Source organism: Propithecus coquereli, unplaced genomic scaffold, assembly GCF_000956105.1.
Source record: "Propithecus coquereli isolate 6110/MARCELLA unplaced genomic scaffold, Pcoq_1.0 Scaffold235, whole genome shotgun sequence".
Lineage (NCBI taxonomy): Eukaryota > Metazoa > Chordata > Mammalia > Primates > Indriidae > Propithecus > Propithecus coquereli.
In genome coordinates, this window is record NW_012147897.1 from 2,050,699 (window position 1) to 2,074,691 (window position 23,993).

Consider the following 23,993-nt stretch of genomic DNA (forward strand, 5'->3'; position numbering starts at 1 on the left):
AAAATCATTTCATTCCTAGTTATTTCAAGTCCTACTGAATTCCCTCTTCTCTCAATTCCTATAGGGCTTATAGATTAGACAACACAATCAAGTGCTAAATTATATGGTCTTGCAAAATCAGATACTGTTTCTATATGTTTTAATGTTAGCTTCATTAATCAAACTACTGTACTAACCTACATGGTTCTTCTACCAAAAACCTGAATTTAATCAAGAGGAAACAATTATATAAATCCAATTAAGATACATTCTACAAAATGATTAACCTGAATGCTTCAATTGCTATGAAAAACAAAAAGCCATTCAGGATTAAAAAAGAACTGTTCAAGATTAAAGCAGACTAAAGACATGACAAAATCATGGCAACTAAATGCATGCATGATCCTTCAATGAATCCTGAACAGAAAAAAGTCTATAAAAGACATCATTGGAAATATTTGAGCAATCTGAACAAATATTATACATTGGATGTATTAAATCAATGTTAAATTTCCTGAATGTTAATTTGTGGTTATATAGGAAGAAACTCTTGTTTTTAGGAAATGCTGAAATATTTAAGGATGAAGTAATGTGTGTACATCTAACAGTCAAAAAGTTCAGAAAATGAAAGAAAACAAATGTGGCAAAGTTTTCAAAATAAACTGGTGAGGAGGGAAATTCTGTATTATACACTTCTTTATATACTCAGCTCTGTGACAGATATAATAGGCACATATTAGGTATTTGCTCACTGCCTATGGAAACTAGGTTTTGAAGGTTAGCAACCAGACAGAGCCCACGTTCCTGCAGTTCATGAAGAGTACCTTAGGAAACTTAGGGAACAAAAGGTTTCCCCAAAACTCACATTGTAACACCACAGGAAATACAGAAGAGCATGAAATCAAAGCTATTATTACCTCACTCCTCACTGAGGCCCTCACAGAAGTACAGATACTCAAAAAATGCCTACTTACAGGGCAGAATGCAGCTCCTGCCCACACAGAGGACCAAGTGCTGAGGTCACACTGCATCCACCTTGCCACAGGGTACCAAAACCTTTACAGCCTGCAAAACAAGTGTCTCTCACCAGTCACAGGAAGGCACTCAAGTGGTCAAATAAATATGCCTGAAATATATGCAGTCTTTACTCCTTACCAGATAAACCAGTCCTCAGCTGCAATAAGGCAGAAGAAATCTGCAAGGCTGAATCACTGGCATTTCCTGCGCTGGCTTCAAAGAAACTGGCCCTTAAATAGGACAGAAAGAGCAGGCCACACAGCTGCCAACAGCAGTTCCTCAACCCAGGAGCATGCTGTGCAATAATGCTCTCTCCCTTCTACATCCGCCAGATCATTTTACTTCTGCCAAGTGGCCCCTTATTAGGGCGACTGATTACCTAATGGCCAACCCTTAACCTTGGTGCCCTCCTCCCCTCAATGACAGCCAAGATTCTGCCCTTTCCAGACGGCTCCTCCTCTAATTTGCCAGTCACAAGAAGGAACACTTAAAACTATTCTTCCAAAACCTCCATTAACTGGAGTAAGACCTATAGTGCTGTGACATGGAGCTTGCTTCTAAAACCTACCATGTTTAGCATTTTTACCAAAGACTTAGAATGAAAACATATAAGACCTGCTTTTCAAGCTTTGGAATTGAACTGTGAAGGACAGAAAATACAATGTTTTTAGATTTGATCTGGCAAAAAGATCTTAATAGGTCTGACCTTACCAAAAATAACAACCAAGTTAACAGGATTAAGTGTAAAGTCCTGTATTTAGAATAAAACAACCAAACGAATAAATACAGGATGGTAGAGCTGTTCATACTAAAAAGGCTGCCTAAACAAACAAACAAAAAAACTGCCTATGGTGGGAGGTGGAGGAGAGACTGTTACTAAGTATTACTAAGTATACTCCCAGTGAACCACGAGTCTGCCAGAGCTACCCAAAGCATTAATGTAGTCTCAGGTTGCTTTAGTAGAAGACAACTCCGTGCCCCACCTTTTAAGAGCAAAGTTAGAGTACATATAGAAGAAGAGTGCCAACGACCATGGTGAAAGGTCTAGAAGAGTGTCATCAAGTGTGGAATCCTCCCCATGAAGAATGGGTTTTTAAAAAATTGTAGGGGAAGAACTACCCATGTTCAGCCAGAAGAGAACAAAAAAACCTTGTTCAAATATATACATGCCTGTCATGCAGATGAGGAGAAAGACTTATGTGATCCTGCAAGAATACAAACCCAGAGGCCAGGCTCCGCACCTCCTCTGTTGTGATCTGCTTTGTGATGCTGGGGCTGGGACTCCACCAACTCCATTTCACTTTTGCCAGCTGGCTCCCTGTTAGGTTCTATCAACAGGGAGTGCTAAAGGGAAAACGGAAGGCAGGAGAAGGAGAGGGCTTCAAGGGGCTTCCTCCTTCCTGTAGCTTGCTGTTTCTTGACAACAGCACTTGGTTCCTCCCAGTTTCTCTCTAAACTCCCAGAGCCAGCCTCATTGTGCCCCTCAGAGACACCAGCATCAGCAGAGCAGGGCTCCTCCAGGCCCCTCCTGTGAGCTCCTGAGAAACCAGCAGCACCAAGCAACACCCTCTCCTCAGAGAATCTGGGTACAGCTCCTCCAGATCTCTCCAGACTTCTAGGTTGTGATAACCCCAAACCTTCCTCCCTTTATTTTTCAGTCCCAGATGAGAAAGCTGCATAAGGTTGTATTTATGTCAAAGTTACTTTAAAATTCCCTTTTTGCTTTTTCAGCCCTCCAAACAAGGGTTTAAACCAGTTTCCTTTATTATAGAGTTCATTCTATTAAAATAACTACTGTGTGGTTTCTGTTTTACTGAATGGATCCAAACTGACACATAGATAAATTGAGCTCACAAGAAAGTAAGGGAAATCCCAGGAACCAGAAACAAAGAAATGAAAACTGGATTAGTGAGCTGATGGCATAGCTATCCTAGCAGTGTGAGGAATTTATGGCACGCTTATAGGTCCAGGAGATAGATCTTAAGCCCACAAAAGACAACTGAGATCCCCCTGTAGAGGCTGACACCCACAAGTTTGTACCCAGCAAAAAGACAGGCTAAGGAAAAAAATCTGTCCACAGGGAAATAAAGAAGTTTGCCCTGCTCACCTAATGAAGTAGGAAGAAAAAGCCTAGGAATTCAAGACCATAAGTATGTATACAAGTGGATTTGGAGTTCAATTTTATACAACATTTATGGCCTAGAAATCTACAAGCAGAGCAAAATTACAAGCATTTTGGTTCCAGGCTGGGAAAAGCCTGGAGTGCCCACCAGAAGTAAACACAAAGCTACTCTAGGAGAAATAAAAACAGCCAATAAACACATGAGAAGATGTTCAGCATCATCAGTTATCAGGAAAACATGAATGAATTAAAACCATAATAAGATACTATTATACCTCTGTGAGAGTGGCTAAAATTAAAAAGACTGACAATATCAAGTGTTGACAAGAATATGAAGCAACTGGAGCATTCAGTTTATAGGAACATAAACTGGCACAACTACTTTGGAAAACTGACAATTTCTTAAAAAATTAAACATACATCTGCCATATAACCCAGCCATGCCACTACAAAAAGAAAGGAAAATACATGTGCACTCAAAGACTTGAACATGAATGCTCACAGTAACTTTATTTACAATAGCCAAAAACTGAAAATGACTCAAATTTCCATCAACAGTGAATGATAAACAAAATATGATATAGCGATACAATGAAATACTACCTAGCGATAGAAAGTAACAAATGACTGATATATGTAACTGAATGGATAAACCTCAAATAAATTATGCTACATGAAAGATGCCAGGTACAAAAGAACATACATTGTAATATTTCATTTATATAAAATTCTAGAAAACACAAATTAACATGTAACGATAAAAAGCAGATCAGTAGAGTTCCTGAGACCAGGGTGAAAGGAAACATAGATGAAGAAGCATGAGGAAACTTTTGGGGATGATGGAATACTCAGATCTTGACTGTGGTCATTTTTTACACGTGTATACATCTGCCAAAACTATTTTTTTTTTTTTAGCCAGTAAAATTTAGCATTGGGGAGTTATATATCAACTTTAGTGACACTAATGTTAATACGTTCTGATAACCCACTACCATTGGACCAGCCTAAAACTCTTTTTAGATTAAAAAAGTTTATGGTACATAAATTATACCTAAACAAACTTGATTGAAAAAAATAAAAAGCTCTTTAGAAAACTGACCTCAACCCAGGCCACATAAGATTACCACAGATGATGCTCCTCTGAAGATGAGCTCACAATCCAAAATTACAAAGTACTTGAGATAATATCAAAAGCAAGTGTCAGTTACAACCAATGGCAGGACTATACCTCTAAAAACTTAAGGCCGGGCGCGGTGGCTCACGCCTCTAATCCTAGCATTCTGGGAGGCTGAGGCGGGTGGATCATTTGAGCTCAGGAGTTCGAGACCAGCCTGAGCAAGAGCGAGACCCCATCTCTACTAAAAATAGAAAGAAATTAGCTGGACAACTAAAAATATAGAGAAAAAATTAGCCGGGCATGGTGGCGCATGCCTGTAGTCCCAGCTACTCAGGAGGCTGAAGCAGGAGGATCACTTGAGCCCAGGAGCTTGAGGTTGCTGTGAGCTAGGCTGACGCCATGGCACTCTAGCCCGAGCAACAGAGTGAGACTCTGTCTCAAAAAAAAAAAAAAAAGAAAGAAAGAAATGAGAAAGTTAGCTAATAAAAATAAGGGATTCAAAAAGCAAATTAGACCTACCTGAAAAGTAAATTTGTATGCTAGGAGATACATATAAGGAAATTACCCAGAAGTTAACACAGAAAGATAGAGATGTAAATTATGAAAGAAAGAATAAGAGATGTGGAAGACAGAATAAGAACATCCAACATCAGTTAAATATGAGATCTTGGGAGAGGCACTATTTAAAGAGGTAGCAACTGGGAATTTCTACAAAATTGATGAAAGATACAAAATCTCAGTTTGGATATCCATAGGAAAAATAAAATTAAATTCACACCATGTAATAAAACCGCAGAACACAAATAACAACAAAGAAGATCTTAAAAACAACCAGAGAGAAAGACAGGTTACCTACAATAAAATAGTTAAATTGTGAGCATAGTTCTCCACTTGATCTTAGCCAAATGACAGAGAAGCAATGAGCATAGTTCACAAGAGTTAACAATAAAAAGCCAGAATTTCAATAAAATAACATTTTCAAAGTGCTCAGAGAAAATAATTGGAACCCTGCCACCCAGTTAAGCTATCAATCAAGACTGAAGATGAAATAAAGTATTTTTTAATACAGTGTTTACCACTAACAGATCCCCACTGAAGTAAACATCTAAAGGATGTATACATCTATTCAACGAAAAGGGAAGAAACAAAGTATAAAAAAGAATGGTGAAGAAACAAACAATAAACATATATGGGTAAAACAAAATAATCACTAACAACACAAAACAAAAATTATCATTAATTAGAATTGTTCCAACATTGAGAAGGATTAATTCTGGGAATTATCTCATTCTTGGAAGTACTCATTTTGAGTCTCGACAACATCTTTTGATATGTTTAGTGTAAGAGGCTGAATTAAATGACCCTCAATATACCTTCTGACCATAGAGTTTTGCCAATTAGACACAGCTTTCAAAACAGCCCCTGATTAACTCTGTTCCAGAATCTGAGGCAGGGCTTTGCCCTCATCCTAAGTTCTAGAACTCGAGGCTTAGTTCAGGGCATTCTTCCCACTTCCATATTCCACAAGTAAAAAAGAACATTCCAAATAGAAACGTTTCTTAATGAGCTTTCAGGTAAGATCTTCTAGCTTTTGGAGAGTACAGATTTTGGCTTTAGACTTGGATTGAGGCATTACAATTAGTCATCATTTGCTTGATGGGCCAAGAAAAGAGTATTTCGGAAGCTTTACAGAGAAGTATGTGCTTCTTCCTCTAAAGGAGAAAATGTCACACAGAAACAGACAGGGAGATTAGGATCTGGAAGAATTTGCAGGAAAAAAAATTTAAAAAAAGAAAAAAAAGAAACAGAGAGGGAGGGAACACATACACCCATCCTTGCTGACTGAAAGCTACCTTACTTGATCTGAATGCTCACGCCAGGTTCCCACATATTCACAGCAGTAAAGATCTCCACAAGATAGCCCCAACTCACATACCATCAAAGGTTACTGCCCACCACAGAGTAATACACTTGACAACCCAGAACTTTGGAAACACAAGACCAGGCACCAGAGAGAGGAAAGCATGGATTAAAGCAAGTAAATAAAATCACATGTTCAGGAGGCAGTGCCATTCCAGAAAAGAGTTTAGCTTTATTTATTTTTTTCTTTTGTATTTTTTTAAATTTATTTTTATTTAAAAAAAATTTTTTTTAGAGATGGGGCTCTCGCTCCGTTGCCCAGGCTGTAGTGCAGTGGCTCCATTCTAGCTCACTGCAACCTTGAACTTCCAGGCTCAAGCAATCTTCCTGATTCTGCGTCTCTCAAATAGCTAGGACTATAGGCACGCACCACCATGCCCAGTTAAGTTTAAAAAAAAATATTTTAGAGACAGGGTCTCACTATGTTGCCCAGGAGGGTCTCAAACTCCTGGCCTCAAGCCATCCTCCTGCCTCAGCCTCTGGAGTTGCTGGGTACACGTGTGAGCCACCACACCTGGCAAGGTTAGCTTAATATTGAGGTTCAAAAGCTACTAAGTGAAGACGGAAAAGCCAGACTCCTATCCCCTTTTCAGCCCAAGAAAACACATCATTCTAAAGTATTAATATACATTAATGGTCATGACATGTCTCAAATCCCACATCAGCCATCAGGATACAGTGACAAAAAAACCAGTCTCTCCTTATCTACAAAGGCAGACAAATATGTAAAGAGACTCTTAGAACACCAGATGACAAGTGCTACCTCAGAGGTAAGCAAAAGAGGTATTCAACGGAGGAAGCATCAACCCGGTTGGGCTCTCTCCCACCCACAGCCTTCACATAGTCACATCATTTGTAGTCAAAAATTTGTACTCTCTAAGGTGCCTGCATGAATCACCTTCCCTGATTTGATCCTCACAACCACCTCAGTAAGTATATTAGGCAGGTAAGATCATTGTTTACATATTTGAAAAGTGAGGCTGAAAATAAATTGACTAGTTCAACACAGCGCGCACCCTCACAAACCCCTCCCCCGACATCATTTACGCTCAACCCTCAAAATCCCAAGTATAGCCAACCTCGCACTAGCTATGTAACCATGGCCAAGTTAAACACTATAAACCTTAAGGTCCCCATCTTTAATAAGGCTGTTAGAAGATTAAAAAGATGAGCCTTATAAAAGGTGTAGCACAGTGCCAGAAACGTAGTTGGTGCTCGGAAAATGTTTACTACTGTACTACTACTACTGTACTACTACTATTGTTCATAATAATAGGCGAGGACTTTCCATTACAGGACCCCCCAGTTACAAGGCTATCAGGAAATTGCACTACCCCTTACCCCTGACGTGCTCAGACATAAATCCACGGACACGCCCCCAAACAGACCCTCCCCCTCAGCCATCCCCAGCTCCTCCTCCTCGCATTTGTTCCTCTCCTTACAAACCTTACCCCCATAGATTCTCCCCTCTCAGACTGTTAAGAAGGAGGCTTTCCGTTCGCACCGGCCTCTCCAGCACCCCCTTTAGGCCTGGGCATCCCTGCGGGCGTCCAGACCACACGCCAGCCGCGGGCCCGCGCCGGTTACCTGGCCGCGCGCTCCCGCCTCGTCTAGTGATTCCCGCGGATCACACACCTCGTCCCGGGCTCGCGCCAGTGCTGTGAGCGCACAATTAATTTAAACTATGGCCCCACCCCCTCGCACCGCCCTCTGATTGGCCCCTATCGGCTGCTGTCGTACGCAGGGCACGCTTGAGGACCCGGGAAAAGGAAGTGTGAGGGCCACTGGGAAGGGAGAAGGGGTGTCACTGTTTCCGGACCCTGGCCTGAACATGAAGGCAAAGGGAACTTCAAATCCCAGCACTACCCGCGGCCTTGTAGCCGCGACCCGAAGAACTACAGGTCCCGGTAGGCATCGCGGCAGCACTTACGGCGCTGGCCTGGACGTGGTGACGACGATAGTTGCCATGGAGTTGCGCCGAGTAACCCTGAGATAGTGGGACGCCGAGGCAGGAGGGGAAGCAACTGCTGGTGAGTCGGCGGGAAAACAGGAAACTTGCTCTAGGGAACAAGAGCTCTAAGGAGAGGGAAGGGGCACCACGGAAAGACTAGGAACTTCTCAATTCGGGGACCTGAGATCTCCTCCACTAACGCTCACCCCTTTTCACAGTGAACAAGTCACAACACGCATATGGGGGCAGTGAACGGGAAGGCAGCTGAGATACATACCATACAGATTCGAGATTGCTTAAGAGCCTCCCCAAAGCAAACATGGGCTCCCCCAAATACGGATACCTCAAGTCCTGGATTCACCCTGGGAAATCTGAAACGCCCTCAGACATGGGGTTGGTTTTCCTCGGAGGAACTGAGACCCTCTTCAAGACACAGGAGTAGCATTAGAGTAAATCATAGTCCCTAATTCTGAAGATGTAGGCGACCTGATGGGGCTTGAAGTGCCTCTTTCCTTCCTCTTCCAAGAAGAAAGACCCCCTCTCAGAGACTCTGCAGGATTCTCCCACACACACTCATTAAGGATACTGTCCCCAAATTACCTCTTCTCCCTACACCTCCTCCATGGTCTGCTTCTTGAAGCTCTACAGTTAGAGCTTCATTCCTTTTACAGTCCTCCTGACAAATCTATTACATTTAGTAACTTACCCAGCGCTTTCACAGTCTTTTGATAACATAACAGCTCTTAGTCAAGGATATTTATCCCCATTTCATAGATTGGAAAACTGAAACCCAGAGAGGAGAAGTGACTTGTCCAAGGCCACACACTAAATCAGTGACAGAGCTAGAACTAGAACCCAGTTCTCCAACTTCCAACCAAGTCTCTTTAGCTTGAGCTTGCTACCTCTATAGCTTTAGCACTGTTTCACATCCTTCCCTGAAAGTTTTAATGGGGAGAAGGAACTAGAGAGACTGAAGACAATGGGAATTGAACATTGTTAACTAAACTAAACAGGAAGCAATCTGGCTAACACAGCACCCGTGTATGAAGCTGCCATGATTAGCTGGCTTGTGGCTGGCAGCCACCTGGCCTTGATTGGTTCACTGACTATCTCATAGTTCTTCCAGGCTTGGTTCTATGCTTGTTTCCTGCCATAGGCTATATTCTCCTCTTGGGTACTCTTATCTACACCCGCAACTTCATTTACCAACTGTATGCAGATATACACAAGTGTGTATCTCCAGCCCAGCCCTCATCTGTGACCTCCAGGTCTGTATAGCCAATTGCCACCAAGACATCTCCTTCAGGATATCTCAAAGGCAATGCAAACTCAACATTTCAGAAACTGAACTCATAATTTCTATGCACCGCAACCCTCTCCGAGCCTGGATCTCTTCCAATGCTCCCACCTTTATCCACAATATTCACAAGCCAAAACCCTGAGAGTTATCTTTAATATATCTTCCCTTTCCCGTCTATCATGAAGTCCTGCCAGCTTAACTTCCTGTTTTATCTAGTCATCACATCTTTCTTGCCTTCCCTCCCAGCCATTTTAAATACTGTGGAAGTAATCCATCCAAATGCAAATCTGATATTGTTCACTCTCCCCACCCACCTTCTATTTAAATATATACTTTGTGGCTTCCTATTACTACCATGTCTCCAGCCTCTAGTCTAACCATACCTCCTCTCTCAAGTACCCTCCCACCATAGAACCTTTGCATATAGCTGTTACTTCTGCCTGGAATGCTCATCTTTGCTCCCTGCTATGGTAAATTTATACTTATCCTTTAGATTTCTCCCAATTACTTCTTTAGGAAGTCATTCCTGAAGATGATTGCTCAGCAACCTCATGTCCCTCTCCTTTATACTGTTACTCAGTTGCAATTTTTTATGTATTTGTTAAGCACCTATTACTTGCCACCACTATGAGAAAAACATGGTTCCTGTCCTGGTGGAGTTTATGGACATATAAATAGTAAAAGCAGATAATTATAATGTTATGAGTGCTACCATGGCAATAAGTATAGGGTGTTACGTGAGCCCAGAAGAGAAGTTCCACATCCAGATTTGGGGATAAGGGTAGGCTTCTCAGAAAACTTGAAACTTAGGCTGGGCGTGGTGACTCATACCTGTAATCATAGCATTTGGGAGGCCAAGGCAGGAAGACTGCTTGAGGTCAGAAGTTTGAGACCAGTCAGGGCAACATAGTGTGACCCTGTTTCTATAAAAACAAACAAAAAAATTAAATAAATGAATTAGCCAAGTGTGGTAGTGCATGCCTGTAGTCCCAGCTACTTGGGAGGCTGAGCCAGAAAGATGGCTTGAGCCCAGGAGTTCAAGGTTACAGTGAGTTTTGGTCATGCCACTGTATTCCAACCTGGGCAACGTAGCAAGACCCTGTCCCTAAAAAAAAAAAAAAAAGAAGAAAAGTTGAAACCTGAGCTGAGCCCCGACGTAAGAATTAGCAAGGCAGGCTGGGCGAGGTGGCTCACACCTGTAATCCTAGGACTCTGGGAGGCCGAGGAGGGAGGATCACTCGACGTCAGGAGTTCTAGACCAGCCTGAACAAGAGCGAGACCCTGTCTCTACTAAAAATAGAAAGAAATTATCTGGACAACTAAAAATATATAGAAAAAATTAGCCGGGCATGGTGGTGCATGCCTGTAGTCCCAGCTACTTGGGAGGCTGAGGCAGAAGGATTGCTTAAGCCCAGGAGTTTGAGGTTGCTGTGAGCTAGGCTGACACCACAGCACTCTAGCCTAGGCAACAGAGCTAGACTCTGTCTCCAAAAAAGAAAAAAAGAATTAGCAAAGCAAAAGGAAGGAATAAGAAACTATATTCCAAGCAGAGAAAGCTGGAAGGAGAAACTGTTCCAGAGGCAGGTGCAGGGAAGTTACTATAGTTGCATTTGCCTGGATGGCAGAATTGGAGGTGAGGATAAGAAATGGGAGTAGAGAGGTGGGCAGGATCCAGGCTGAATCTTGGCTTCCCTTTGAAACCTGGGAATATAATCTCCCAGAATATATTAGATTATGTGGCAGATTTTTCATGGCATTTGATTTTTCTTCCACCTGTAGCCAATAAACAGAAACTCTCTAGGCCAAGCTGTTGAATTTCCTGTCAGATCTCATCTGATTATTCCTTAAAGCTTCCTGTGCCATCATGTTGCTACTTGCCTGAGAGAGGGCAGGAATAGGCTAGCAACAAATCAAATTCCAGTTGTTAGTAATTTCCAGAAACTGAAAACAAATTTCTGTCAATTTGGGATTGGTTAAATAAAGTTAAATTAAGTAAATAATGTTCAAGTATGATACATACTATGGAATATTCTGAAGCTATTAAAAGGGTAAGGAAGTCTACAATTTGAAAAGAAAAAATAGGTTTATAAAGGAATAGACAGTATTTTTAAAAATATATACATAATCTTATTATATATGCATTCTAGGAGGTTATATTCCCAAACTGTTAATGGACATTCAGACTTTCAGTTTCTCCTTGATATACTTCTTTATGTTTGACTTTATTCAGCTATCATGTTAACTATTACAATAAAAAAAGGCAATTAAAGATGTTTAGCTGTTTGGAAAAGAAAAATCAGTTGGAATTTTGGAATTCCAAAATAGGGCAGGTGTGCCCCTACCCTGTCATTCATCCTGTCAGGTCATTCAGTCTGGAGAGATAAAGGTGCTGAGACCCGTCTCCTGGTCATAAGCCAGACCAGCAGCTGGGAAAGACTGATTCCAAAAACACAGACACAGGAGTGAGCAAGGCAGCATTAAGGCCTTGTCATTTCTCTGCAGCCGTCAGGTCCTCTATATCTTCGGTCCCCAACCCCTGGGCTGCAGACTGGTACTGGGCCACACAACGAGCAGCAAGTGGTGGGCAGTAAGCCATGGGTGAATGAGCGAAGCTTTGTCTGTATTTACTGCCACTCCCCATCGCTCACCATCATTGCCCCGACATCCCCACCCCCATCTGTGAAAACACTGTCTTCCATGAAACCAGTCCCTGGTACCATAAAGATTGGGGACCGCTGCAACAGCTTGAAGACACCATTTATTCCTTCATTTCTCCTTTCATTTTTCCATGTATTCATTTGTCCATCAAGCCTTTAGTGAATATGCATCTTTTGCCAGGTTCAATGTAGGGTAATGGTGGGCAGAGAGAGGAAGTCTGACTTCTTGTCCCAGTCCTCAAACTTACAGGGAGGGAATAGAAAGTAGGTTATAAAGAAATGAGTACGGAGAGAACTGCTTTCATTTACTGAGCATCTGCTGCAGGATATACAACAGTTCTCATGGTAGGGTTTGTCTCCATTTCACAAATGAGAAAACAGGCTGTGATAAAATTTTGTTCAAAGTACAGTGGGGGTATGCATCAGTTAGCTATTGCTGTGTAACAAACCATGCAAAGCCACAGTAGCTTAAAACAATAAGCATTTATTATTGTTTCTAAATCTTTGAGTCACCTGGATGGTTCTTCTGGTCTTGACTGGGCTCACTCATGTGTCTACAGTCATCTGTGGGTTGGGTGACTCTCCTAATCGTCACTGGTGGTAGGCTGACCGTAGGCTAATCTAAGATGGCTTCAGCTGGGATCACTGGTTCTCTTTCATATGTCTCTTACCTGCACATCTGTCATATCCCTCCAGCAGGCCAGCCATGTTCTCATGGCACTGGCAAAGAGCAAGAGGGCAAGCCCCCTCTTAAAGCTTCTGTTTGCTTCATGTTTATCAATATTCCACTGGCCAAAACAAGTCACGTGGCTGAGCCCAGCATCAGAGTGGGATGGAACTATAAAGTTATATGCAAAAAGGGATGGATACAGGAAAGACCATGAATAGGGATCATCAAAGCAATCAATCTAACACAGGGCACATTGGTCAATTTTATCTGGAAAAGAAAGGCTTTATAGAGGAGGGTACACTAGAGCTGAGTGTTGAAACATGAGAGTATTCACTAAGTGGGCAGCTGTTAGTTGGAACTGGAATCAGGCTGGTTTGCCACAATCAATAGAAACCCAGCAGTTCTTTCTGTACTCATGACAGGGTTCTATTATTTGTATCTTGGCTTTATTCCTTCTGGTCAGGCACAGGGCAGCAGGCACTCAACAAATGTTTGCAGAATTGAACTGAATATCTTACTGTGAATGAGGTGTGGACTGAAACAGCTGAACCTGGAACCAATTGTTAGAACAGTTTAGCATCAACTCTCCCAAAACAGAAATTATCTTACTTGGCAGTTTCTCATTCATTCATCCCACAGACATTTCCTGAGTACCTGTTGTAAACCAGTTTCTGTGTTAAATAAGACACAATACTAGCTCACAGCCTGGGCTGTTTTTGTTTTTGTTTTTTTAATAAGAGGAAGAGGTTTATTTACCGTGCACATGGGGAGAATCACAGAGTGATTACCCCTGGGCTACTGTTTAGATGGAGAAGACTAATAACCCTTTCCTACCAGCAAATTTATCCAGCTCCTTGAGGTACCATTTTTCATACTAACTCATTCAGAAAATGCATCAGGAGCCAGTGCTAACAAAACCGAAGTTCTTAGGAACTGTACTGGGTTCCTCTAATGGTCAAGGAAACTAACAGTAAAAATCTGTCCTTTAGTATTTTAAGCCAAAATCCATGTTCAGTGATGCAGAACTCTGGGGTCCCAACCCAGATTTACTTTGAAAAAGTATCCAATCTTGTTCAAAGGCCCTGTTGTAGGTGCTGAAGTGGGATGGACATCTGTCTAAACTAGGTTCCTCTACTTCTGCAAAACACATGCCAGGTTCCTCTATTTCTAAAAGAATAATGTGTTCTTTGTTGTCTGCCTATAGATCTGATATCTAAAAGATTCAGGCCTACCTAATCAACAGCCCATGCCCACAGGGCCAGTCAATAACAAAGAATTTAGCTGTGAATTGACTCAAGCCAACACTTCCCCATTGGAATTGCTACTTTTTGAGAGCTAGAGGCTTTCCAGTCCTCTAAACTTGTTAAACTCTATCCTTACATATGTTAAATCACCAAACAAGGAATTTACTTAAACTGTTTTAATTAAGCTTAAATTGAGTTACAAGCTATCAGGTCCTTGTTTTTTAACAAAAATTCCATTTTAAGAATATTTGCCAATTTCATTGTTTCTGCATACAAGTAATTCTTCTTTGAACCCAGTGATGAGAAATGCATATCCCAAGGTTTCCCTGATTTATTTTGGCTTCCAGGGATTTCAGAGCTAAATATAGGCTTAGATTCCTAAAGTCCCTGGTACATTTTGCTCTTCCTTTAATCCAGTTTCTGATCTTTCTCTTCCATTTTTAATTTTCTACATCTGCCTGTCCAATATGGTAGCCACTAGTCACATGTGGCATCTGAGCACTTGACAGGTAGCTAATCCAAACTGGGATGTGTTGTAAGTGTAAAATATCTCAATAATTTTTAATATTGATTACATGCTGAGTGATATTTTGGATATATTTGGTTAAATAAAATATATTATTAAAATTAACTTCACCTGTTTCATTTTTCTTATGGCTACCAGAAAATTTTACACATATGTGGCTTGTACTTATGACTCATGTTGTATTTCTGTTGGACAGCACTACTCTACAAATCATCCTGTCTTATGAGTGTTATTATTGTAAACTCCAATCCTTTTGGAAAGCGGGTGAAGTAATAATGCAGAGGTGACAGCAGTGGATGGAATCAGAAAAGGGAGGTAGACTCAGAGAAATCTTTGTCCTTGTCAGTCTGTTTGTCTTACGTTTGTATGATTCACATACAAACCCCTTGGTAAAGTGTGTTGTCACCTCTCTTCCTCCCAGGTGAGTAGTAGTCTCATGGCTCTTTCCAGTCTCCAGAAAAACCTGTCCTCAGCTTTACTTTGGCTAAGAATTTGGAAAGGATCTGGTAAGATGATTCACACCTCATTGCAAAGACTGATAACAACATTGTGTTCACCCCTCTCAGGGAGGATTTCCATTTTAACAGGGAACAATCCCTAAACCCAAAGGAATGAATCCCTAATGGTGGAGTTTCAGGCATCAGTGACAGGTGAGTGAGAGGTAGACTGGTTTTATGTGAGTGTGTGTGTGTGTTTATATTAATATATGTGTGACTACTTTCAGGATGTGGCTGAAAGTAGGGTCTTTGGATGGAAAGGTAATGGGGCTGACAGACAAGCTGAGGAGAGAAGGTAGCAAATCCCCAGCTGGCTCAAACTGAGAAGGGCTGTCAGACACCAACCAGATTCAGTGCAAGCCCCCAGGGGTTTGTTAAGCAATAGAATAGCCCAGTTCATGTCAACAGAGGGTAGGTACCAAGATAGTGTCCATGGTAACTACTGTGGAGTAGCAGAAAGGGTCTCAAGAGTAGGATTGAGGACACTGACTGCAGTCCACAACTGACTCATTGGCTTAACTCTGGGCAAGTCCTTTTACCCTTTGGATCTCAGTTTCTTCATCTGGAAAATAGAAATGGATGTTATAACTATCAAATGAGTTTTTTAAGATTATTATCTTAAATGGAAATGCAGCTAGGCAGGCCTAGAGTAGTAGAGGGTAGAAGGCTATGGGGAAGGCCGACGCCCCATGTCCTTGAAACACCTGTCCTTCTCTGTCCTCCCAGGCTGACCCGAGACTCCCAGGGCACATGCTTATACCTGATGAATGATGGCCTGAACTATGAGCAGACGGCACTATACGAACACTTCCGTGCAGGAGCCCCCTCTTGACTACTCCTTCAGAAGCATCCATGTCATCCAAGGTCAGCCCCCAGAGCACAGCACTCTACTCACCAAGGCAGCAGCAGGCCCAGTGTGATCCCTAGGGAGAAACCACAGCCTTCTATTTAAAAGCCTAAAAACATTCTTCCCATATGCTTGCAGATGTGATGTTGTTGTCTTAGGTGGGGGGATGTTTTAAAGCAGCAAGTCTGAAAGGAACCAGGGGCCTCTGGATAGTTGATCATCTTCAAAAGAACCCAGGCTACAGCAGGAAAGTCAGGTGTAAGAAAATGGGGAAGCCATTCTATGGCAGCCAGTAGTTTTATTCTCCTGTTTTTACCTGAAGAGAGGAGGAAACTAGTGAAAAGAAAACAGGCTGCTGTGGAGTCCCAGCAAGTAGGCAGAACTCTATCTTCACTGTCTGGATACACAAGCTTTTTCTGACTGGTAAAAAACGAGGGTCTTACTATCAACAAACTGCATACTTCCAGTGTTTTTTTGTTGTTGTTTTAGAGACAGAGTCTTGCTCTGTCACCCAGGCTAGAGTGCAGAGGTGCAATCATAAAGCTCACTGAAACCTTGAACTCCTAGGCTCAAGCAGTAATCCTCCTGCCTTGGCTAATTTTCAAATTTTTTTATAGAGACAGGGTCTCATTATATTACCTAGGCTGCTTTTGAACTCCTGGCCTCAAGTAATCTTCCTGCATTGGCCTAAAGTGCTAGGATTATAGGCATAAGCCAACTATGCCGAGCCTCATCCCTTGCTTTTTTTAATTTTTAAATTTAGTCTTCACTTTTTTGAGACAGGGTCTCACTCTGTTGTCCAGGCTGGAGTGCAGTGATGTGATCATCCCTCACTGCAGCCTCAAACTCCTAGGCTCAAGCAATCCTCCTGCCTCAGCCTCCTGAGTAGCTAGGACTACAGGTGCACACCACCACATCCTGCTATCCCTGGCTTTTGTTATCTAGTCTTTCATAAAAGCATCAGTACATCTGTCCTCACAGAATATGTTAACATCCACTGTCATAGACCCATTGTCTGGCTTTGGTTTTCTCTCTCAGGCAATTGGTTGCCACCTTTAAGCTCAGGAAGAAGGCAAATGGTACTAAGCTTGGCTTGGATTTAGGGCACTACTTGGGTTAGCATCAGCCACAGGGTAGCTCGTGTTTGTTCTCTCATGAGCACACACCCACCCACTGTGATCTTTGTTGTGTACTTTGTCACTTCTGATTGATGTAGTCCGTGTTTCACAAGGGTTGTTGTTTTTTTTTTTTCTGAGACAAGAGTCTCGCATTGTTGCCCAGGCTAGAGTGCCGTGGCATCAGCCTAGCTCACAGCAACCTCAAACTCCTGGGCTCAAGCAATCCTTCTGCCTCAGCCTCCCAACTAGTTGGGACTACAGGCATGCGCCACCATGCCCGGCTAATTTTTTCTATATATTTTTAGTTGTCCAGCTAATTTCTTTCTATTTTTTTGGTAGAGACGGGGTCTCGCTCTTGCTCAGGCTGGTCTTGAACTCCTGAGCTCAAACGATCCGCCCGCCTTGGCCTCCCAGAGTGCTAGGATTACAGGCGTGAGCCACCGCGTCCGGCCTCACAAGGGTTTTAACTGCAATAATAGCTATATAGGAGGCAACTGAAGTGACAGGCAGGAGGGAAGCATGCCTCCTACCCATAGGAGACGTAACTCTGTGGAGTCCTCAGAATGAAGGAAGACAAGCTACTACTATGAAGGGTAACTCTACAGCACAAAGCATAATCCATACAGATGCCCTGCCCTTCATTCAATAATTCAATATTTACTGAGCGCCTATTTATTAAGCATATATATATATGTGCCAGGCACTGTGTTCCTTGCTAAGTGTGTGTGTGTGTGAGGCACATCAATGCCCCAAAAGGCTGAGTCCCTTCAGGTTCCCCGGAGCTTCTGAAACACTTATTTACAGCTGGGGTTAGAAGACGGGGTAGAGTTTGGGGGTACTTGGCACACTATTTGCTAAATTAATCAGTAGATGGATCACAGGATCTGAAATGGCAGTGATTTTAGAAGATATCTAATCTGTACTGCCACCAACCCAACAGTCCTCTAACCTCCCATACACCTACAGTATTAAAGGAGTGCCCCACCATACACACCTACCATCCCCTTCCATTATGGGGTTGAGAGATGATATAAGGAAGTTCTTCATATCATACTGACTCCTGCCTTCTGGGGACAGACATGGAAAAAGTTGCAATGGCAGCCCTTCCGAGGTTTCCTTAGGTGTTTCTGGAGCTAAATCCCTCCCAGTTCACTGAGCATTGGTACCTGTGGCCCAATTTTCAGACCTGCTTTGGCTTACTCTGAACAAGGAAGCTTTAACAGATCCTCAGGCAATGTAGTGCTTTGGTGGAATGAGGGGAATGAGTAACCTGTAGCAGCCTGGACAGCTCACTCCATCCTTGATAACAGCAGCTCCAGCCCACCAGTGGCTCCTTTGGAGCTTGGGATCAGCCCATGCTTGGTAGCATTCCTCAAGCTGCTACGTTATCAGACTGGGTGCTAGTTCATATGAGGTTATTTTATTTTATTTTATTTTATTACCAGGCCTGTGAGAAGGAACATATGAGGTTATTTTGACCTTAATTTTCACTCATCTGTGTCATTTCTTTTCAGGGTTCTCAGGAGATGTGGGGAGGGAGGCAGGATTAGTTTATTCATGAGCTGGGGTACTCTGCTCTGGTATTCATTCTGTAACCTTCCAGCAACCTCAAGCCCCAGCTGTGGGTCCTGCTCACTCCAAGACTAAGGCAGAGAGCCATCTGGTGGATGCTGCCTGACCTGCAGCTGAGGAAAAGAGGAAGTTAATGTTGGGTGGAGGTGGAAGGGAGAGGCATGTCCAGTAAGAGAGCTGAAGGGACAGTGGAGACAAGCTGGCTAGCAACACTAACTACTTCCTTCCCCAGAGGCAGCTTTAGACTCGTAACGAAAAGCTTAGAGACAATGAGAAAAATATAGTCACCTCAGCCAGACCTGGTATCTATTTCTGGCTCTGCCACTGACTGTGAACTTGGACAAGGTCCATCCTCTTTCTGAACCTCATTTTAAAAAAGAAGAGGGGGCTGGGCGCGGTGGCTCACGCCTGTAATCCTAGCACTCTGGGAGGCCAAGGCGGGAAGATCGCTTGAGCTCAGGAGTTCAAGACCAGCTTGAGCAAGAGTAAGACCCCATCTCTACTAAAAATAGAAAAAAATCAGCCAGGTGTGGTAGTGAGCACCTGTAGTCCGAGCTACTCGGGAGGCTGAGGCAGGAGGATGGCATGAGCCCAGGAGTTGAGGTTGCTGTGAGCTAGGCTGACGCCACGGCACTTGAGCCTGGGAGACAGCACAAGACTCTGTCTCAAAGAAAAAAAGAAAAAAGAAGGGAGTGGAGGGTCAGGGGGATTCCATACTGAGGGGTTCTAACATTGCTCTATTCCCTATTCTCGCTCTTCCTCAGCCAAACTTCCTGAGGATGTTGTTTAGTCTACCTGCTTGTTTTTCCTTACTTTCCATTCACTCTTGAACTCACTCCAATCTGGCTTCTGCCCCCAGGCCCTTGCCATTCCATTGAAACAGCCCCTTACCAAGGTTACCAGGGATTTCTGAGTTGCCAAAATTACTTTTCGGTCCTTATCTCCCTGGAACTTACTCCTCATATAAACTACAGGTTCCCTGAACGTCTTTAAAACTGTTCTCTCCTGGTTCACCCTTTCCTTCCCTGATTATTTAACTTTTTAAATGGACCTCCTTTTCCTCCTCGACTTTCCTCTCTACCCTTACTCTCCCTGAGCAATCTCATCTATTTCCCTAACTTGTACACACTCTATGCCAATTATTCTCACATCTGTGTCTCCTGCACTTTAGACCTTCATATCCAACTGCCTACTTGGCTTTTCCACCTTTGTACTACAGGAACTTCAAACACACCAAAGCCAAGCCTGAACTCATCATCTTCCCAATCCTGTTTCTCCTTTTATAATCCCTTATCAGTTAATAGAACTAGCATCCACCCAGTCACCCAAACAAAAAAAGCTGGGCACCACCCTTAAATATTCTTCTATCTTTTCATCCAGTCAATCAAGTCATGCTGGCCATATGTTCCTCTCATCTCTTGCTTGGATGACTGAAATAGCCAAATTGGTCTTTTGGTCCTACCCACCCCCTAAAATCCATATTCCACACTGAAGCTTCAGAGTGATCTTTCTGAAATGAAAAATTTGAATAATCTCTTTTGCTTTAAACATTCCAGTGGCTTCCCATCACCTACAGGGTAAGATCTTTAGCCTGGCATTCAAGACTTTTATGACTGGGCTCCTGTTTCCTTTTTCCTTGTCTCCCTTGGGCAGTGCCTGCACATATGCGTGTACACATGCACCTACACACCCCTACCCACGTTTGCTCTTGCTGTTACCATCCTTCGTGCCCTTCTTTGCCTGGTGAACATCTCCTAAGCCACTGAGATTCAGCTCAGGCTTCGGCTTCCCTGGGGAAGTTCCCTGAGTTCCCAGAGTGGGTCAGGAGCCACAACTGCCACAACTGTTACATTGCCCTTATCACACTTGATTGCCAGCTTCTTTCCATCTTGTCCACATCAGCTCCTCCAAGGCACAAACGTCTGTTTTATCCCTGCCCTGTTACTCATATAGAGTCTGGCACAGTCTGTCGTTTTGTTCACCATTGTATATCCAGGGTCAGGCACATGATAGGTGCTCAACATTAATGGAAGGGAAGCCGAAGACATTAGAGTGTGTTCCACTGAAGTAAATTCTATACCAGTAGATAATTCTGGATTTTGTACTATCATCTCTTGGTTCAAGCCCAACAACTCTGGTTCTTAGTTGCCTCATTTATAAAATGGGAGTGGTTTTTCCTCACCACAATCCCACTTGGAGGTGGCATACAAAGACCCAATGATACAATAAACATAAGACTATGTGACCTGGAAAGCCAAGAGTTTGGGATAGAAGTCTTTGGCCCTTAGTTCCAACTTATTCTGATGGCTGGCAGGGTCACAGTAGACTCAAGCACAAGGCTATGGCCCTGCCAGCCCCTCCAGCTATAGCTTGGGCTGCTAATCTTTCCAGCTCTGTCCCTTCACACTCCCTAAAGTCCAGAAAAGCAAAGATATATCCAAGCCTCACTTTGTCCCCACAGATCTGGTAAGCGAGGAGCCGAGGCCAGGGCTACGACCACTGAGGCATTCAAAGACGGGGAAGTCACTGACCCAGTCCCTGTGGCTGAATAACAATGTCCTCAATGACCTCAACCACTTCAACCAGGTGGTTTCACAGCTGCTAGTGTACCCACAGAACCTGGCCTGGATTGACCTGTCCTTCAATGACCTGACTTCCATCGATCCTGTGAGTTTCTAGCCCTAGGAGGCCAGTCAGGGGGAACCTGCAGCCACTTTGTCCAGCCCCCAGCCTCTCCACACCCACGTTATCAGGGAAGTAGTGAGGTAGCATGGTATAGTCCAAAGCACATGGCTGTGGGGTCACACAGATGGAGGTTCAAATCCTGGGTTTGCCTCTTACAGTGTGATTTTGGGTAAACTACCTAACCTCTCAAAACCTCAGCCTCCCTGTCTGAAAAATGGAGATAATATGCCAGCATCATAAAAGTTTTGCGAGGATTAAATGAAAATGTATGATAACCAACTGGCATATTGGAAGCTGAAGTAAAATGTAGCTGTTGTGATTGGGCACCTAGTCTTGTGCTGTTCTGATGTGGAAGAGGTAGGTAGTAAAAGTTTAGCACTTACTTTTTGTGAACTCAGATTCACACTTTAAGAAATAAACAAAATTTGGCCTCTTCTAGTCCAGGATTCCCATCAGAGGGAAAAGGACTTGGAGCATGACTTGGGAACTATTCCGCTGGTGTAGTGACCTCAATTGAACTAATTTTTCTTTTTTTAAGACAGGCTCTCACTCCGTTGCCCAGACTAGAGTGCAGTGGCATCATAGCTCACTGCAACCTCCAACTTCTGGGCTCAGGTGATCCTCCTGCCTCAGCCTCCCACATAGCTGGGACTGTGCATGCCACCACACCTGGCTGATTTTTCTATTTTTTGTAGAGACAGGGTCTCACTATTCCTCAGGCTGGTCTTTAACTCCTGGCCTCAAGCCATCCTCCCACCTCTGCCTCCCAAAGTGCTAGGATTACAGGCATGAGCCACCACGCCCGGCCTCAATTTAATTAATATTTTAAAAGCTTCTCTTATATGCCTAGCATGATACTCTGTATTCCTGTCCCTTGCTGTGATAGAATCTTAAGTCACCAAAGCTAAAAAGGTCTTCAGTGAAGGGGCAACTAAGGCTCAAGGAGAGGCACGGGAGTCCAGTCACCTGGCAAGTCAGTGGCAGTACTGTTACCCAGACCCTCAGATCACAGCTCTGTTTCAGTGTGATTCCCCTGTATCCTTTGGTTTTTTTTTTTTTTTAATAGAGACGGGGGTCTCGCTCTTGCTCAGGCTGGTCTCGAACTCCTGACCTTGAGCGATCCACCCAACTCAGCCTCCCAGAGTGCTAAGATTACAGGCGCGAGCCACCGCGCCTGGCCCTACCTGTATCCTTTGAAATGTAAATGAAAGTAGGTTAGAGTCATACAGTATGGCTGTGGGGTTTGGGATGGAGGGCAAGTTGTTTCCCAAATTCTTCCGTCTCTGCCTGCGAGTCAATCCTGACCATAGATCCAGGGTCCTGTCCAGCCTGGCTCTCGGTTTCCTTCCCCAACAGGTCCTAACAACTTTCTTCAACCTGAGTGTCATCTACCTTCACGGCAACAGCATCCAGCGCCTGGGCGAGGTGAACAAGCTGGCTGTCCTCCCTCGGCTCCGGAGCCTCACGCTCCATGGAAACCCCATGGAGGAGCAGAAGGGGTATAGGTAAGTGCCCTGCCCTAGAGCTGGGGTCCAGCTGAGCTCCCCTGAGGGAAAGGGAGAAGAGAGACACGAAATCCAAGCCCATTCTTCTGTGATGCTCGGACCTTGGAAGGGAGTAGCAGACTTTTAAGCATTTCTTGCTATCAGTCAGGATAAATTTGATCTCCCCCAAACTATACTCAAGCCCCTCCATTCCTTGCAGTCAGGGAAGACAGCAGCAACTAGTGGAGGGGGAAGGGAATTTGGGGTTGGGGGGGGCTGGCCCCAGCCCAAGTCTTCCCCACAGGCATTATGTGCTGTGCACCCTGCCCCGTATCACTACACTCGACTTCAGTGGGGTCACCAAAGCAGACCGCACTACAGCTGAAGTCTGGAAACGCATGAACATCAAGCCCAAGAAGGCCAAGATCAAGCAGAATGCACTGTAAGCTTCCCAGGACCGCAACAGTCCTAAAGCCCTGAGGATGGTTGGCTTGGTTTGACAATAAATGATTTGAGCTGTTCAGCAAATCGGAAGTCACTTGTACCTTGTATAAATAAATGCCCTCCAACTAAGGCAACTGCTTGTAGCTGTAGTCTTACTTTGCCGAGAGAGGGAGGCAATGGAGGGAAAGGCCTGCTGGACTGGGACACAGGACACCTGGCTTTCCCGCATGGCCTTGGAAAACTTATCTAGCTCTCTGGGCCCCTTTGTACTCTTCAGCTTAGACATCCTGGGGTCAGTAATTTCTAAATTCTTCACAGACTACCAGGGTGTGTGGAGATGCCTCATAGGCCTCCATCACAGGCTAGGAAGGTGGGCTGTGATCTGTGAACTGCTCCCCACCTTAATCAGATCAGAGTAGTTTCACTGCATGTTTTACATGTTGGGATTCTGCTTAAGATTTCATTTGACAAAAAGAATCTTCTACTTAAAATCATTTGCTTGCTGACTCCGTATCAGGTATTCCCAGAAGAGCCTGATCTGCCATCACCCCTCACCTGCCTCCTCCCAGCCCCAGGGACAGTTGGTAATTTCACTGAGCTTGAGGCAGGGCCTCCAACAGCCACAGCTGCCTCAGATTCAAGTCTGTTCAGTGTTCCCCTTTGACAGTATTCCCTTCACTGGAGAAGGGACAAGAACAATCTTACACAATCTGAGGTTAGTCCAGGCCAAGTCTCAGCTCAGAGCTGACACCCTGAACCCTTATCTCCTGCATTTGTCTTTAATGCCCCTAGAAGATGCCCCCTCCCCCCATCTCACTGCTCATGGACTTGAGTAGCCAGAAG

At 43.7% G+C, this 23,993-nt stretch overlaps 1 protein-coding gene across 3 annotated transcripts; it reads left to right on the forward strand.

The window, feature by feature from the left end:
* The first annotated feature begins 7,617 nt into the window (after nt 1-7,617).
* LOC105811493 (leucine-rich repeat-containing protein 51) lies at nt 7,618-23,641 on the forward strand. 3 transcript variants are annotated; one of them, XM_012645708.1, is made up of 6 exons: nt 7,618-8,185; nt 15,070-15,153; nt 15,727-15,864; nt 20,999-21,204; nt 22,579-22,727; nt 23,469-23,641. In XM_012645708.1, the coding sequence occupies exons 3-6, from the start codon at nt 15,783-15,785 to the stop codon at nt 23,536-23,538; spliced, it is 507 nt and encodes a 168-aa protein (XP_012501162.1). In that variant the 5' UTR covers nt 7,618-8,185; nt 15,070-15,153; nt 15,727-15,782; the 3' UTR covers nt 23,539-23,641. The 3 variants fall into 3 exon arrangements, with proteins under 3 accessions (XP_012501162.1, XP_012501161.1, XP_012501164.1); XM_012645707.1 differs by lacking the exon at nt 23,469-23,641 and adding an exon at nt 23,011-23,232 and having other exon boundaries at nt 7,949-8,185; XM_012645710.1 differs by lacking the exons at nt 7,618-8,185; nt 15,727-15,864; nt 23,469-23,641 and adding an exon at nt 23,011-23,232 and having other exon boundaries at nt 15,126-15,153.
* Nucleotides 23,642-23,993: the final 352 nt, after the last annotated feature.